The following is a 14,498-nucleotide window of genomic DNA, read 5'->3' on the forward strand; positions in this document are numbered from 1 at the left end:
GCCACAAGGGGCGATAAAACCAATGCTACTCTAGCCACAAGCAAGCATACAAGGCCTTTCCTCATCACCCTTTTGGCAAATCAGATCATGACTCTATACTCCTGCTCCCTGTCTACAAACAGAAGCTCAAAGGGGAAGTACCCATGATGTGTTGCATTGAGAAATGGTCCTCTGAATTGGAGGCTATGCTACAGGACAGCTTTGCTAGCGCTGACTAGAATATATTCCGGGACTAAGACAATAGCATTGATGAGCTAACCACCTCCGTTACCGGCTTCAATAGGAAATGCATCGACGACATTGTCACCACAGTGAAGGTTCGCTGCTTCCCCAATCAAAAGCCTTGGATTCAGATGGTTTGTTATGAGACTCAAAATTGAGCTCAGGTGCATCCTGTTTCCATTGATCATAATTAAGATGTTTCTACAACATGATGATAAATTCAATTGATTGGACATGATTTGGAAAGGCACATACCTGTCTATATAAGGTCCCACAGTTGACAGTGTATGTCAGAGCAAAAAAACAAGCCATGAGGTTGAAGGAATTGTCAGTAGAGCTCCGAGACAGGATTATGTCAAAGCACAGATCTGGGGGAGGGTACCCAAGAACACAGTGGCCTCCATCATTCTTAAATGGAAGAAGTTTGGAACCACCAAGATTCGAGCAATCGGAGGAGGGGGGCCTTACTCAGGGATGTGACCAAGAACCCGATGGTCACTCTGACAGAGCTCCAGAGTTCCTCTGTGGGGATAGGAGAACCTTCCAGAAGGACAACCATCTCTGCAGCACTCCACCAATCAGGCCTTCATGGTAGAGTGGCCAGACGGAAGTTCTCCTCATTAAAAGGCAATTAGTCAAAGCTTTTCTTTTAGGCTATTTACAAAAAAATGTCCTGGATGCTTTGCAAGCAATAGACAACAATACATCCATAGGGGGTAACCACTTGGATCCAGGGCTGCTTAAGTATGCAGCGCCCATCATTGTTGGCTCAATAACCTAAAATGTTTTATTAAACATTATCAAGAAAGACAGGATTCCAAAAGTATGGAAATCAGCTCTTGTGCTACCACTCCATAGGGGCGGGGATAGTAGTGATCTTAATAATTATCTCCCCTTTTCAAGGCTTCCTTGTCTAGCTAAGATTCTAGAATCCTTGGCAAATGTACAACTTTGCTCCTTTTTTCCCAAATAAATGTATTTGGAATGTAAACCAATCAGGGTTGAGGACTGGGCATAACACTATAAATGCATCCCCACTCCGCTATGCAATCTGGTTTCAGAGCTGGTCATGGGTGTACCTCAGCCACGCTCAAAGTCCTAAACGATATCATAACCGCCATCGATAAGAGACATTACTGTGCAGCGGTATTCATCGACCTGGCTAAGGCTTTCGACTCTGTCAATCACAACATTCTTATTGGCAGACTCAACAGCCTTGGTTTCTCAAATGACTGCCTTGCTTGGTTCACCAACTACTTCTCTGATAGAGTTCGGTGTGACAAATCGGAGGGCTTGTTGTCCAGACCTCTGGCAGTCTCTATGGGGGTGCCACAGGGTTCAATTCTAGGGCCGACTCTCTTCTCTGTATACATCAATGATGTCGGACTTGCTGCTGGTGATTCTTTGGTCCATCTCTACACAGACGACACCATTCTGTATACCTTTGGCCCCTCTTTGGACACTGTGTTAACTAACCTCCAGACGAGCTTCAATGCCATACAACTCTCCTTCCGTGGCCTCCAACTGCTCTTAAATGCAAGTTAAACCAAATGCATGCTTTTCAACCGATCGCTGCCCGCACAGCATCACTACTCTGGACGGTTCTGACTTAGAATATGTGGACAACTACAAATACCTAGGTGTCTGGTTAGACTGTAAACTCTCCTTCCAGACTCACATTAAACATCTCAAATCCAAAATTTAATCTAGAATCGGCTTCCTATTTCGCAACAAAGCATCCTTCACTCATGCTGCCAAACACACCCTCGTAAAACCGACCATCCTACCGATCCTCAACTTCGGCGATGTCATTTACAAAATAGCCTCCAACACTCTACTCAACAAATTGGATGCAGTCTATCAGATAAATAGAGAAAAATAACTAATGTAATATTTAAAGAAAAATGAAGGTTGTAGTACACATAACTTGTTGGATAAAACAACACGTGATTCTCCAGATAATTTTCATTAAAGAACTGACTTAGATGGACATTGATCTGTAAAGGGCTAAATGGCAGTGGGGCAGGTTAACCTAACCTACGGGTGTATGTGGCCACCTCAGAACTAGTGATAACCAACTCAACAGGCTTTATTATGAGCACATACTGATCTCAACTTATGAAACATTAGTTAATGATATATTTTGTTACGATTGTTTTTGTCGATAGAGCACTTCTTTAAAAGGTGGACTGGGACTGTTGTTCCTCACATCACACTGGCCATGAGAGCAGTAGTACTTGCACTGACTCTAGCCCTTGTGGGTAAGTACAGTTTTTCTGTCTTATTCTAGTGCAGATATTATAACTAACTTCATGTAAATATAACTAAGTTATGTAAATATTGAAATGTACAATTCTGTATCTATGACATTTTTTGAAAAACATTCAGTAACATATTGTGACAATAATTTTTGTTTTATCTTGTAGCGAGTCAATCTGTTAACTTTGGTAAGTACATATTATTTTTATGGATTTTTACTTATGTTTATTAGGTAGTTTCACTTCTGCATTTTTTTCTAGTTGAATAAATTAAGTAAAACCAGTTCTCAGATCACAAGATCATCAAATATGTTTTGATTGTTATTACAGCCCCTGATTTTGAAGCCAGTAAGACCTATGTGTACAAGTATGAGGCACTGCTCCTGGGTGGTCTGCCTGAGGAGGGTCTGGCTAGAGCTGGAGTAAAAGTAATCAGCAAAGTTCTTATCAGTGCAGTTGCAGAGAATACCTACTTGCTGAAGGTATTTATTATACATGAAGTTCCCACACCAACAATATCTTAATGTAATGTCCATTACATTGACTAATACATCAATTGATATCTTCTTGTAGCTTGTGAACCCTGAGATCTTTGAGTACAGTGGTGTGTGGCCCAACGATCCTTTCGTCCCAGCTGCAAAACTCACTTCAGCCCTGGCTGCTCAGTTCTCGATTCCCATCAAGTTTGAGTATGCCAAGGGTGTTGTGGGTAAGGTATTTGCCCCCACTGCTGTCTCTGAAACAGTGCTGAATGTCCATAGAGGTATCCTGAACATTCTTCAGCTCAACATCAAGAAGACACAAAATGTCTATGAGTTGCAGGAGGTAAAACTTGTATATGTACATATTTAGATGCAAAACATGTTTCAGTAAGCAATGTTTGAATTCCTCACTCATGCTCTCTTTTGTGTTAGGCTGGAGCTCAGGGAGTGTGCAAGACCCACTATGTGATCAGGGAAGATGCCAAGGCAGAACGCATCCATTTGACCAAGAGCAAGGATCTCAATAACTGCCAGCAGAGAATCATGAAGGACTTTGGTCTGGCTTACACAGAGAAGTGTGTAGAGTGCCGGCAGGTATGAGCATAAGTATCTATTTTGGGGGTTGGAAAAACATAACCAGAAACACTTCACATGACAATACAACTCTGTGTTTTGTCTAAACAGAGAGGGGAGGCCCTGATGGGAGCTGCCACTTACAAATACCTCATGAAGCCCGCTGACAATGGTGCTCTGATCTTGGAGGCCACTGTTACTGAGCTCCATCAGTTCACACCATTCAATGAGATGTCAGGAGCTGCCCAAATGGAAGCAAAGTATGTTGACTGATTTGTGGTATAAAAGGAAAACATTTTCATTTTATTAAGCTTATAGGTTTAACAGTTTCCCATGAACTACCTTTCACAGACAAATGTTGACTTTCGTTGAGATCAAGAAGGCTCCAATTATTGTCCCCGATAATAACTATGTTCACCGTGGATCCATCCGGTATGAGTTTGCCACTGAGATTCTCCAGATGCCCATTCAGCTCCTTAAGATCAGCAACGCACGTGCTCAGGTACAGTGACTCAATGACTCTATCTATTATTTGATACATAAGCCTGACAATATGTAAAGCCACAGATAACAAAGGTTTAATACAAACACTTCATTATAATTGTTTAGGCTGTGAAGATCCTGAATCATCTGGTCACATACAACACGGCACAGGTCCATGAAGATGCTCCTCTTAAGTTTCTGCAGTTTATTCAGCTCCTGCGCATGGCAAGCTCTGAGACTATTAATGCCATCTGGGCTGAGTTCAAGGCCAAACCAGCTTACAGGTAAAAAAAATTATTGCTCAATTGCTCAAACAAAGACACAATGACAGAAAACCTTTTTTTTCAGACACTGGATCCTGGATGCTGTCCCCTCCATCGGAAAATCAGTGGCTGTGAGATTCATCAAGGAGAAGTTTTTGGCTGGTGACATCACTATTTTTGAGGCTGCTCAGGCTCTGGTTGCCGCTGTGCATATGGTGGCTGCTGATCTGGAGACTGTCAAGCTTGTTGAAGTAAGTAAACCTTTAAATGATGTTTAAGCATTCTTATAGATTTCCTCATTAAGATGTAAAAAAATTGTAGCATGAGGTGGTCTAGTGGTTAACACCACTACCTTCAACACATATGTGACCCAGAGCCTCGATTCAGTTTCATGTAGCAACATTTGGTGTTTTTTTTATTTAAAGTAGAGACTCAGATCTACAAAACGGTATATCATACCCCACGGTTGAGGAACAATGCGAAAGTAATTCTGCTTTGAAAGTTGGTCAACTTGTAACCTCACTTTTGAGAAAATGTCCCTTGACTTTTTTCCTACAACTACTGGAGAGCTTCTGCGTTTAAACCTATTCGGCATCGTTCACACCCTCTAAAGCCCTAGCCCCACCCATCTCTTTAAGGATTCACATGTGAGACCATGAGCTAAACAGAGTGAGTAAGGTAGTGTAGTAAACAACCAAAGATTTCAAGACTAAAAGTGGTGAAAGTAGTAGCCTAAAATAGGGAAAAACTCCAGGTAAAGTACACTTTATTTAGTCCTTGGCCTATAACCTAATCTGACTTTGAAAGTGTCCGGATAAAAATATTTTATAATTATTTTATAATTATACATTATGCTTACCCAGACACTTGTCCAAAACTGATGGGTCATGTGAAATAAATTATATAACCACCCCCAGCCACATGTAGCTAAGTGGATGGTTACTATTGTCTGGACATGTACACATGTTCATGAAATACAATCGATGGCCGTAATCAGCAATTACAAGTGGCTTTCTGAGATACAAATAATATTACTACAGAGATCATACACGTGCCGTTAGCTAGCAAGACAGCAAACTAACATTTGCTAGCTAGCTAACAGTACGCTTGAACTTGCAATAAAAATGACTTTCTGACAAAATTTGAAACTTGTAATATCTGAGAATGTAGCTACACTCTTACCAGTACACATGGATGAACACTTCATGGCAGTGTGTCTTTTCTGTTTGGTTTTTAGCAAGCTACAGCTTGTTGGGCCCGTTGTTTTGTCAAGTCACTTTGGTTCACACTGACTGTGTACAGAAAGTAGTCCATCACAACTGTTCCCCGCTAATCTTTGTCAATAGCACCTAATACATTCTGGGCAACAATGTTTGGAGCGCAGTAGCAACACATTTGCAGATCTCCATAGCTAGCATTATATCTTTCAAAAAAGCCACTGTAGCAAGGATTATTGACACATACCGAGCAGCTCATGTTATAGACAGAAGTGTGCTAAATAGCAGACCAACACAAACTCATCTCTCGGCATGTCCAGCCCATTCATTAGCCCATTCATTATCTCAGCCAATCATGGCTAGCGGGAAGGTATTTTTCCATGGCTAAACCAACGAGGCTCCTAATTTAATAATTGTATTCATATTTACAGATGGCATACAAGTTTGTTATGAAGGCACATGACAGTTCACATGTTCCAGGAGGCATTTCTGAAAGAATAAACTGCAAATGCCTCTCCTGTGAAGTAGTGATGTGCGACATATGCCTAGTTTTTTAAAGCTGGTCACATATGTGCTCGCAACCGTCTGGTTGTGAATCCTGGACCCACTTTACTCCTTCTACACTGTCCTATCTCTTCAATATTTTGTAAGAAATTATATAAAGATGACTCAAAACAATACCTTTTTCACCACCAGAGCCTGGCTTTCAACCACAAGATTCAGACACACCCAGTTCTACGTGAGATCGCCATGCTTGGTTATGGTACCATGGTTTCCAAATACTGTGTCCAATATCCCAACTGCCCCGCTGAACTTGTGAAGGTAAACTGGATGTATTTTCCTATAATCATTTACATTTGAGTCACTTAACAGATAGATGCTCTTACGATAGATAGGTGAGATAGCAACATATCACAATCGTATCAAGTACATTTCCCTCGAAAAAAGATTTATCAGCAAAGTCAGTGCTAGTGGGATACTCTTCAAAGAGGTAGATGTCATCTCATGTATATGATGATCTACTGATTGAGGTTATTCAAACATATCTACTGTACATGTCTTCCCACAGCCCATCCACGAACTTGCTGTTCAGGCTGTTGCTAATAGCAAACTTGAGGAACTCTCCATGGTTCTTAAAGCTCTGGGTAATGCTGGCCATCCTGCTAGCATTAAACCAATCACAAAGCTCCTGCCCGTGTTTGGAACTGCAGCTGCTGCTCTGCCCCTGAGAGTCCAGGCTGATGCAGTCTTGGCCCTGAGGAACATTGCTAAGAGGGAGCCTAGAATGGTGAGTACAGTCCCTCCATTAAATTGCAAATGACAACATCATCATTCTCACTAGTGAAGTCCATTCAAATCTCTGCATTATTGTTGTGAAATAGGTCCAGGAAGTTGCTGTGCAGTTGTTCATGGACAAGGCTCTCCACCCAGAGCTCCGCATGCTTGCCTGCATTGTTCTGTTTGAGACAAAGCCCCCAATGGGCCTGGTGATTATTTTAGCTAACATTCTGAAAACAGAGAAAAATCTGCAGGTGACTAGCTTCACCTACTCTCACATGAAGTCCCTGACCAGGAGCACCGCCCCTGACTTTGCCTCAGTGTAAGAGCACTCTTTCACCTTTACATGTCATTACATCTCTCTCAATATCTATGGAATCAGAATTAATAACATAGGTGCTATTCCTTCATTTTAGTGCTGCTGCCTGCAATGTTGCTGTCAAGATGCTCAGCACCAAATGTAGAAGATTGAGCTGCCACTTCAGTCAAGCCATCCACCTGGATGCCTATTCCAGTAAGGTCCTCCTCTTATCTTCCTTGGCTTGCAACGACTGGCCCATTAGCATCATTCACTAAACATCAACAAAATCAATCATTAACAGTCATTTTTCCCCATTTTAAAGATCCCCTAAGGATTGGTGCTGCTGCCAGTGCTTTCTACATCAACGATGCTGCCACCCTTTTCCCCAGAACTGTCGTGGCCAAAGCTCGCACCTACTTTGCTGGAGCAGCTGCTGATGTTCTTGAGGTAAAGGCGTTTTTTCAAAGTTCCTTGAAATGATAATGATTGAGAACATTTAAAACACTTTTAAACTGTCCAAGCTTAATGTTTGCCCCTTAGGTTGGAGTGAGAACTGAGGGAATCCAGGAGGCTCTTCTGAAATTACCCCCAGCTCCTGAAAATGCTGACAGGATCACCAAGATGAGGCGTGTCATTAAGGCTGTAAGTATCAACGATCACTATGTTACACATTTATCTTAAATTGCTTCAATCCCTGTGGATTTTAAAAATAAAATTGATCAATCAGGTTTGCTTTACTCATCTATCCACAGCTGTCTGACTGGAGGTCCCTAGACACAAGAAAGCCCCTAGCCTCCATATATGTGAAGTTCTTTGGACAGGAAATTGCCTTTGCCAACATTGACAAGTCCATGATCGATCAGGCACTTCAGGTACAACAGATGATATAACTTAATAGTCTCCAAAAGTATTCATAAAACATTCACAGTTGAGGGACAAAACAGCTAAACCTAATAATATCCCACAGCTTGCCAACAGTCCTTCTGCACACGCTTTGGGAAAAAATGCCTTGAAGGCACTGTTGGCTGGAGCAACTTTCCAGTATGTTAAGCCCCTGCTGGCTGCAGAGGTGCGTCGCATCTTCCCCACCGCTGTTGGTTTGCCCATGGAGCTCAGTTACTACGCTGCTGCTGTCGCTAAAGCATACGTCAATGGTAACTATATCATAATAGTTATTGCTTAGTAATTAGTAGTTCTTCGCTAGATCTCTGATCTCCCATATGAATGTGCTTTTATCTTTATGTTCATAGTCCGTGCCACTCTGACACCTGCTCTGCCTGAAACCTTCCATGCTGCCCAGCTATTGGAAACAAACATTGAGCTACACGCCGAAGTTAGACCAAGGTAGGTATAAGACCAATATTTTCTGATGACATCATTAATACCACAAATCTTGGTAAATTTAACAAATGTCTCCTATTCCTGTAGCATTGTCATGCATACATTTGCTGTGATGGGAGTGAACACTGCATTCATCCAGGCTGCTATTATGGCAAGAACTAAGGTCCGCACAATTGTCCCTGCAAAATTTGCAGCACAGCTTGACATCGCTAATGGCAACTTCAAGTTTGAAGCTTTCCCTGTTTCCGCTCCTGAGCATATTGCTGTCGCACAGTAAGGGCAATCTTTTTCTTGTTCAGAAAAGAGGATGTAATAGCTGTTTACATTAAGTTCATATTTTTTTAACACGGCTGCCACACTACAGATTTCTTGAGATCTATGTTCCTTCAAACAGCATTGAGACCTTTGCTGTCGCAAGAAATGTGGAGGATGTCCCAGTCGAGAGAATAACTCCCTTGATTCCTGCCCAAGGAGTAGCAAGAAGTGCACAGCAGTCCAGGGATAAGTTCACATCTATGATTGCAGCCTCTGCTGCCTCTTTTGCTGGAAGTTTGGTGAGTTTGTATGAAATACTTGTTCAAAACTAAATTCCCATAAGCATTACCAATCAGAAATTATTAACCACAGACCCCAGACATTTGATACATTTTGTGAATTTATATTATTTTTTCAGTCAAGATCTTCCGAGATCCTCTATTCTGATTTGCCATCCAACTTCAAGCCCATCCTTAAGGCAATTGTAGTCGATCTTGAGGAGACAATCTGTGTCGAAAGGCTTGGAGTCAAAGCATGCTTTGAATTTGCCTCAGAGAGTGCTGCCTTCATCAGAAACACTCTTTTCTACAACATAATTGGAAAGCATTCAGTCCTTATTTCTGTGAAACAATGTAAGCATTCATTTGGTAATACGCCAAGTTCAGCATCTACATGCAACAATTTGTTTAGCTATTTATAATGCATTCCATTTTTAGCAGCATCTGAACCCGCCATCGAGAGGCTGGAGTTTGAAGTGCAAGTTGGACCCAAGGCTGCAGAAAAGATTATCAAAGTCATCACCATGAACGAAGAGGAGGAAGCTCCCGAGGGAAAAACTGTACTGTTGAAGCTCAAGAAAATTCTGGTGCCTGATCTGAAGAACGGCACCAGAGATTCCTCTAGTTCCAGCAGCTCTAGTTCCAGCAGCTCTCGCTCTAGTATATCCAACAAATCAGAGAGCAGCAGCTCTTCCAGCTCCTCCAGCTCCCGCATCTCCGAGGTAAGGTTACTGTTTCTCACAAAACTCTTTGAGTCAGATATTTATGGAGCTGACAAACAAGGCACAGACCTGTTGCAAACATACATAGATGTTAAAAATGTGAAGAGAATTTATTGAATGTATTGGTATTTTTACCCAAATAGCCTGACGGCCCCGACCAGCCTTACGACCCCAACGACCGCAAATTCAAAAAGAATCACAAGGTACAATATTGAGGAATTTTCATCTACGGTATGGTTGACAAAATAAATCGTTGTAGAAAAGTATTTCCGTAAATACCCTGATGCTTTGTTTTGCTGTTTGTTTGCAGGACTCTCAAGCCACCTCCAAGGTCATCTCCAGAAGCAAGAGCAGTGCCTCTAGCTTCCATGCCATCTACAAGCAGGTGACACTTCACCATCATAACTTGAGTCAAGATTATCATCTCTTTCATTGTGTGCCATTGGGAGAGAGCGCAGAGATGAATTAAGATTTAAAATGTGTTTCTCTTCTCAGGACAAATTCCTTGGCAATAAACTTGCCCCTAAGGTGATCATCCTCTTCCGTTTAGTGAGAGCTGGCCATAAGATAGAGGGATACCAGGTTACTGCTTACTTGAACAAAGCTACTTTCAGACTGCAGATCATTATGGCTGCCCTTGATGAGGACGACAACTGGAAACTGTGTGCTGATGGTGTTCTGCTCAGCAAACACAAAGTCACTGTAAGATCAAATATCTTGTAAATGGTGCTACAATATACGTTTTCTGATCGTTTTTTTAATGTTTAGGTTGTACCATGGGTAGCAATAACATCTAAGGTATACTAAAAAAATGTACACTTTATTTTGTTCTCCTAATTAGGCCAAGATTGCTTGGGGGGCAGAGTGCAAGGATTATAACACCTTCATCACTGCTGAGACTGGTCTTGTTGGTCCAAGCCCTGCAGTTCGTCTGAGGTTGTCTTGGGACAAACTCCCCAAGGTTCCCAAGGCTGTTTGGCGCTATGTTAGGATGTACGGTTACTCATTTGTTATTTGCTAGTGATAGCTGAATAATGTTACAGAACAAATCAAGAACAACTTCTGATTTGTGTAACCTTTTCTCTTCTAGCGTGTCTGAATTCATCCCTGGGTACATCCCATATTACCTGGCTGACTTGGTTCCAATGCAAAAAGACAAGAATAGTGAGAAACAGATTCAATGCACTGTGGTTGCAACATCTGAAAGGACCCTGGATGTCATTCTGAAAACACCCAAGGTGAGGAACATTGTTTTTCCCACAATAGCATTTTCTGCTGTTTTATTTCTCCAGACTTCTCTTCTTGGTTGACTGTTGAGGATTTGTGTATCTAAATCACAGATGACACTGTATAAACGGGGTGTGAACCTCCCCTGTTCTCTGCCCATTGAGTCTATGACTGATCTTTCTCCCTTTGATGACAACATTGTTAACAAAATCCACTACTTGTTTTCTGAAGTCAACGCAGGTAAGCAGAAACAATAAAAAAACTAAAAAACAAAACAATGTCACAGTACAACGTTAATAAAGGCAAGGAAGGTATAAATTAACACTATTGTTTTCCAGTTAAATGTAGCATGGTCAGAGACACATTGACAACATTTAACAACAGGAAGTACAAGATCAAGATGCCTCTCTCCTGCTACCAAGTTTTGGCTCAGGATTGCACCATAGAGCTCAAATTCATGGTTCTGCTGAAGAAGGATCACGCATCTGAAGAAAACCACATCAATGTGAAAATCTCTGACATGTGAGTATTGTTTTAGAAAACAATTGCTTTTACACAAATATATTTCTATCAATAACAATGTATGAAATATTATCTTTGACACTTCCAGTGATGTTGACCTGTACCCTGAGGACAATGATGTGATAGTGAAGGTCAATGGAATGGAAATTTCCAAAGACAAACTCCCATACAAGGACCCCTCAGGTTTCTCATGCTCCTTCAACCTTATTTATCAACATCACAATAACTAGAATAATCTAATGTACTGCAGTAATAAGATAATAGAAAATGGCCTCATCCATAAACTACAACATTGTTTATTTTCTTGCCTAAGGTTCTATCAAGATCGGTCTGAAGGGTGAAGGTGTGTCTCTCTATGCCCCAAGCCATGGTCTCCAAGAAGTCTACTTTGATAGGAACACATGGAAGGTGATTGGAATCTTATGTCATAATATCAATAATACTGTATCATTAAATGTATGAATAGCGTATTACTTGTTTAAAGGGCTACCAAAACATAAGCTACAGTTGTTCTAAGTTGTTGTGTGATTTTGGCACTCAGATTAAAGTCGTGGACTGGATGAAGGGACAGACCTGTGGACTCTGTGGAAAGGCTGATGGCGAAGACAGACAGGAGTACCGTACACCCAGTGGCCGCCTGACCAAGAGCTCAGTCAGCTTTGCCCATTCCTGGGTGCTTCCTTCTGATAGCTGCCGTGATGCGTCTGGTAAGTCTTAGCCTACCGCTTATGCTGCATTACAAATGTCAGTTCATTTAGTTAACATATTATTGCTGTACCTCTCTATGTCAGAATGTCTCATGAAGCTCGAGTCTGTGAAGCTGGAGAAGCAGGTGATTGTTGATGACAGGGAGTCCAAATGCTACTCTGTTGAGCCTGTGCTGCGCTGTCTGCCTGGATGCCTCCCAGTGAGGACCACCCCCATCACCATCGGTTTCCACTGCCTGCCCGTCGGTGAGTGGATAATGGACAACTGTTTTACTGAAGACACCATACTGCTCTGATGTATCCAATAAATACTGATCTGCAGTTCCTAATTTCTTACTTTCTTTCCTATTACAGATTCCAACCTGAACCGCTCTGAAGGTCTGAGCAGCATCTATGAGAAGAGTGTGGACCTGATGGAGAAGGCAGAAGCCCATGTGGCCTGTCGCTGCTCTGAGCAGTGCATTTAGTGCTCTGGTGGAGCAGATACTGTAACTTTTATAACAGAAAATATGTCATTTTACATCACTGAGATGTAACCTACAACATTATTGACCACTCAAATTGTAATAAATCCAACTGTGCATTCAAAGATGGTCTCTGATACATTTTTCCACAGAGGAGTTATATTGTAAACACACACAACTTTCTATGACTGTTCAGTATACCAATTCCATTGCACTGCATCTACAACAAATACAATAGCTTAGACCAATATTGTTTTGTTGTCATCACAATCAATTGAAAGGAAAGACAGTTTGTCAATTTCATAAATCAATGTAAAGAACTATATCTCTTTTCCCATTTGGTGTTGGTGTATCAGCAACATTTCACTGAATGCACATTCTAAAATGATATTCAATATTAAATTGTTTATGTCTGCAGGGGCAGTATTGAGTAGCTTGGATGAAAAGGTGCCCATACCAAACGGCCTGCTACTCTGTCATAGTTTTTAATATTTGCATAGTATTATTAGTATTGGATAGAAAACACTCTGAAGTTTCTAAAACTGTTTGAATGATGTCTGTGAGTATAACAGAACTCATATTGGCAGGCAAAATCCTGAGTTGAAGTCAAAACAGGAAGTCAGAAATCTGAGCTCAGATTATTGCATGCATTTCTTTTTCCGTTTAAAAAAAAATCTGACACAGCGGTTGAATTAAGGAGAGGTATATCTATAATTCCATGTGTATAACTATATTATCATCTACATTTATGATGAGTATTTCTGTTGAGTGATGTGGCTATGCAAAATCACTTGATGTTTTTGGAACTAGTGAATCTAACGCGCCAATGTAAACTCAGATTTTTTTTATATATGAACTTTATCAAACAAAATGTATTGTGTAACATGAAGTCCTATGAGTGTCATCTGATGAAGATAATTCAAGGTTAGTGATTCATTTTATCTTTATTTCTGGTTTTTGTGAAGGCTATATTTTGCTGGAAAATGTCTGCTTATTGTGGTTTGGTGGAGACCTAACATAATCGTTTGTAGTGCTTTCGCTGAAAAGCCTATTTGAAATCGGACACTTTGGTGGGATTATCAACAAAAATTGATTTAAAATTATATAAGACACATGTATGTTTTGGGAATTGTAATTATGAGATTTCTGTGTTTTGACTTTTGGCGCCCTCTATTTTCACTGGTAGTTGTCATATCGATCCCGGTATCGGGATTGCAACCATAACAGGTTAAGAAAAAACTATGTTGACTATGAAAACAAATACATTACGTTGTCTCACATTCAAATGTATAAAACTACATGACTTTAACAAAAGGTAATACAATAAAAATACTTTTGACATGAAATCTATACAAATGACATCTACGAACAAAAACATTACCTTAAAAACCACACTAACTTGTCCCTCTGTCACTCAGAAGTCAAAATATTATGGCTCTATCAAAACACAGTCAGGGGCCTTGTCCGTCCCAAAAACACTTGGCCTTGCCCCCATGGCAATCCAACTCGATGGATTCTCCATTCACAGAGCGGACAGGACATTGGATTCAGGAAAATTGACAGGAGGAGGTGTATGCCTCTTCATCAACAGTAAATGGTGTCCTAACTCTAGCGCAATGGAAGTTTCTACCCATTGCTCACCCGTCTTGGAATACTTGATGGACAAATGCCAAACTTTCTACCCCCCGAGAGAGTTTTCAGCTGTTATCGTGATTGCTGTATATGTTCAATCTCAGGATAAGAAAAACAGGCAGGAAACCATGCCCTCGGAGGCTGTTTTCCTTGTTAGTTCCTAGTCATTAAGTTCCTAGTCATTAAGTTCCTTGTCATTAAATTCCTAGTCATTTAAGACACATATTCCCAACTTCCATCAACACAACTCCTATGCCACAAGGGGCGATAAAA

At 41.0% G+C, this 14,498-nt stretch overlaps 1 protein-coding gene across 1 annotated transcript; it reads left to right on the forward strand.

The window, feature by feature from the left end:
• Positions 1–2,380: 2,380 nt before the first annotated feature.
• Positions 2,381–12,718, forward strand: LOC116375836 (vitellogenin). Its single transcript, XM_031833744.1, has 34 exons — positions 2,381–2,483; positions 2,649–2,669; positions 2,811–2,962; positions 3,054–3,305; positions 3,395–3,556; positions 3,647–3,795; positions 3,887–4,037; positions 4,145–4,302; positions 4,367–4,532; positions 6,195–6,320; positions 6,568–6,786; positions 6,881–7,098; positions 7,193–7,290; positions 7,400–7,524; positions 7,618–7,719; positions 7,830–7,949; positions 8,045–8,231; positions 8,328–8,421; positions 8,506–8,691; positions 8,813–8,972; positions 9,092–9,305; positions 9,390–9,673; positions 9,817–9,876; positions 9,984–10,058; positions 10,169–10,375; positions 10,515–10,666; positions 10,764–10,911; positions 11,014–11,140; positions 11,239–11,422; positions 11,511–11,605; positions 11,736–11,830; positions 11,964–12,129; positions 12,214–12,375; positions 12,484–12,718. Exons 1-34 carry the CDS (start codon positions 2,444–2,446, stop codon positions 12,594–12,596), a joined length of 4,968 nt encoding a protein of 1,655 aa, XP_031689604.1. The 5' UTR covers positions 2,381–2,443; the 3' UTR covers positions 12,597–12,718.
• The last annotated feature ends 1,780 nt before the right edge of the window (positions 12,719–14,498 follow it).

The sequence above is a fragment of the Oncorhynchus kisutch genome, linkage group LG10 (assembly GCF_002021735.2).
Source record: "Oncorhynchus kisutch isolate 150728-3 linkage group LG10, Okis_V2, whole genome shotgun sequence".
NCBI lineage: Eukaryota > Metazoa > Chordata > Actinopteri > Salmoniformes > Salmonidae > Oncorhynchus > Oncorhynchus kisutch.

Coding starts and splice junctions, on each gene's coding strand:
- LOC116375836 (XM_031833744.1), top strand. CDS start 2,444: ATGAGAGCAGTAGTACTTGCACTGACTCTAGCCCTTGTGG. Junction 3,306..3,394: donor ATGTCTATGAGTTGCAGGAG/GTAAAACTTGTA, acceptor CTTTTGTGTTAG/GCTGGAGCTCAGGGAGTGTG. Junction 12,376..12,483: donor TTTCCACTGCCTGCCCGTCG/GTGAGTGGATAA, acceptor TTCCTATTACAG/ATTCCAACCTGAACCGCTCT.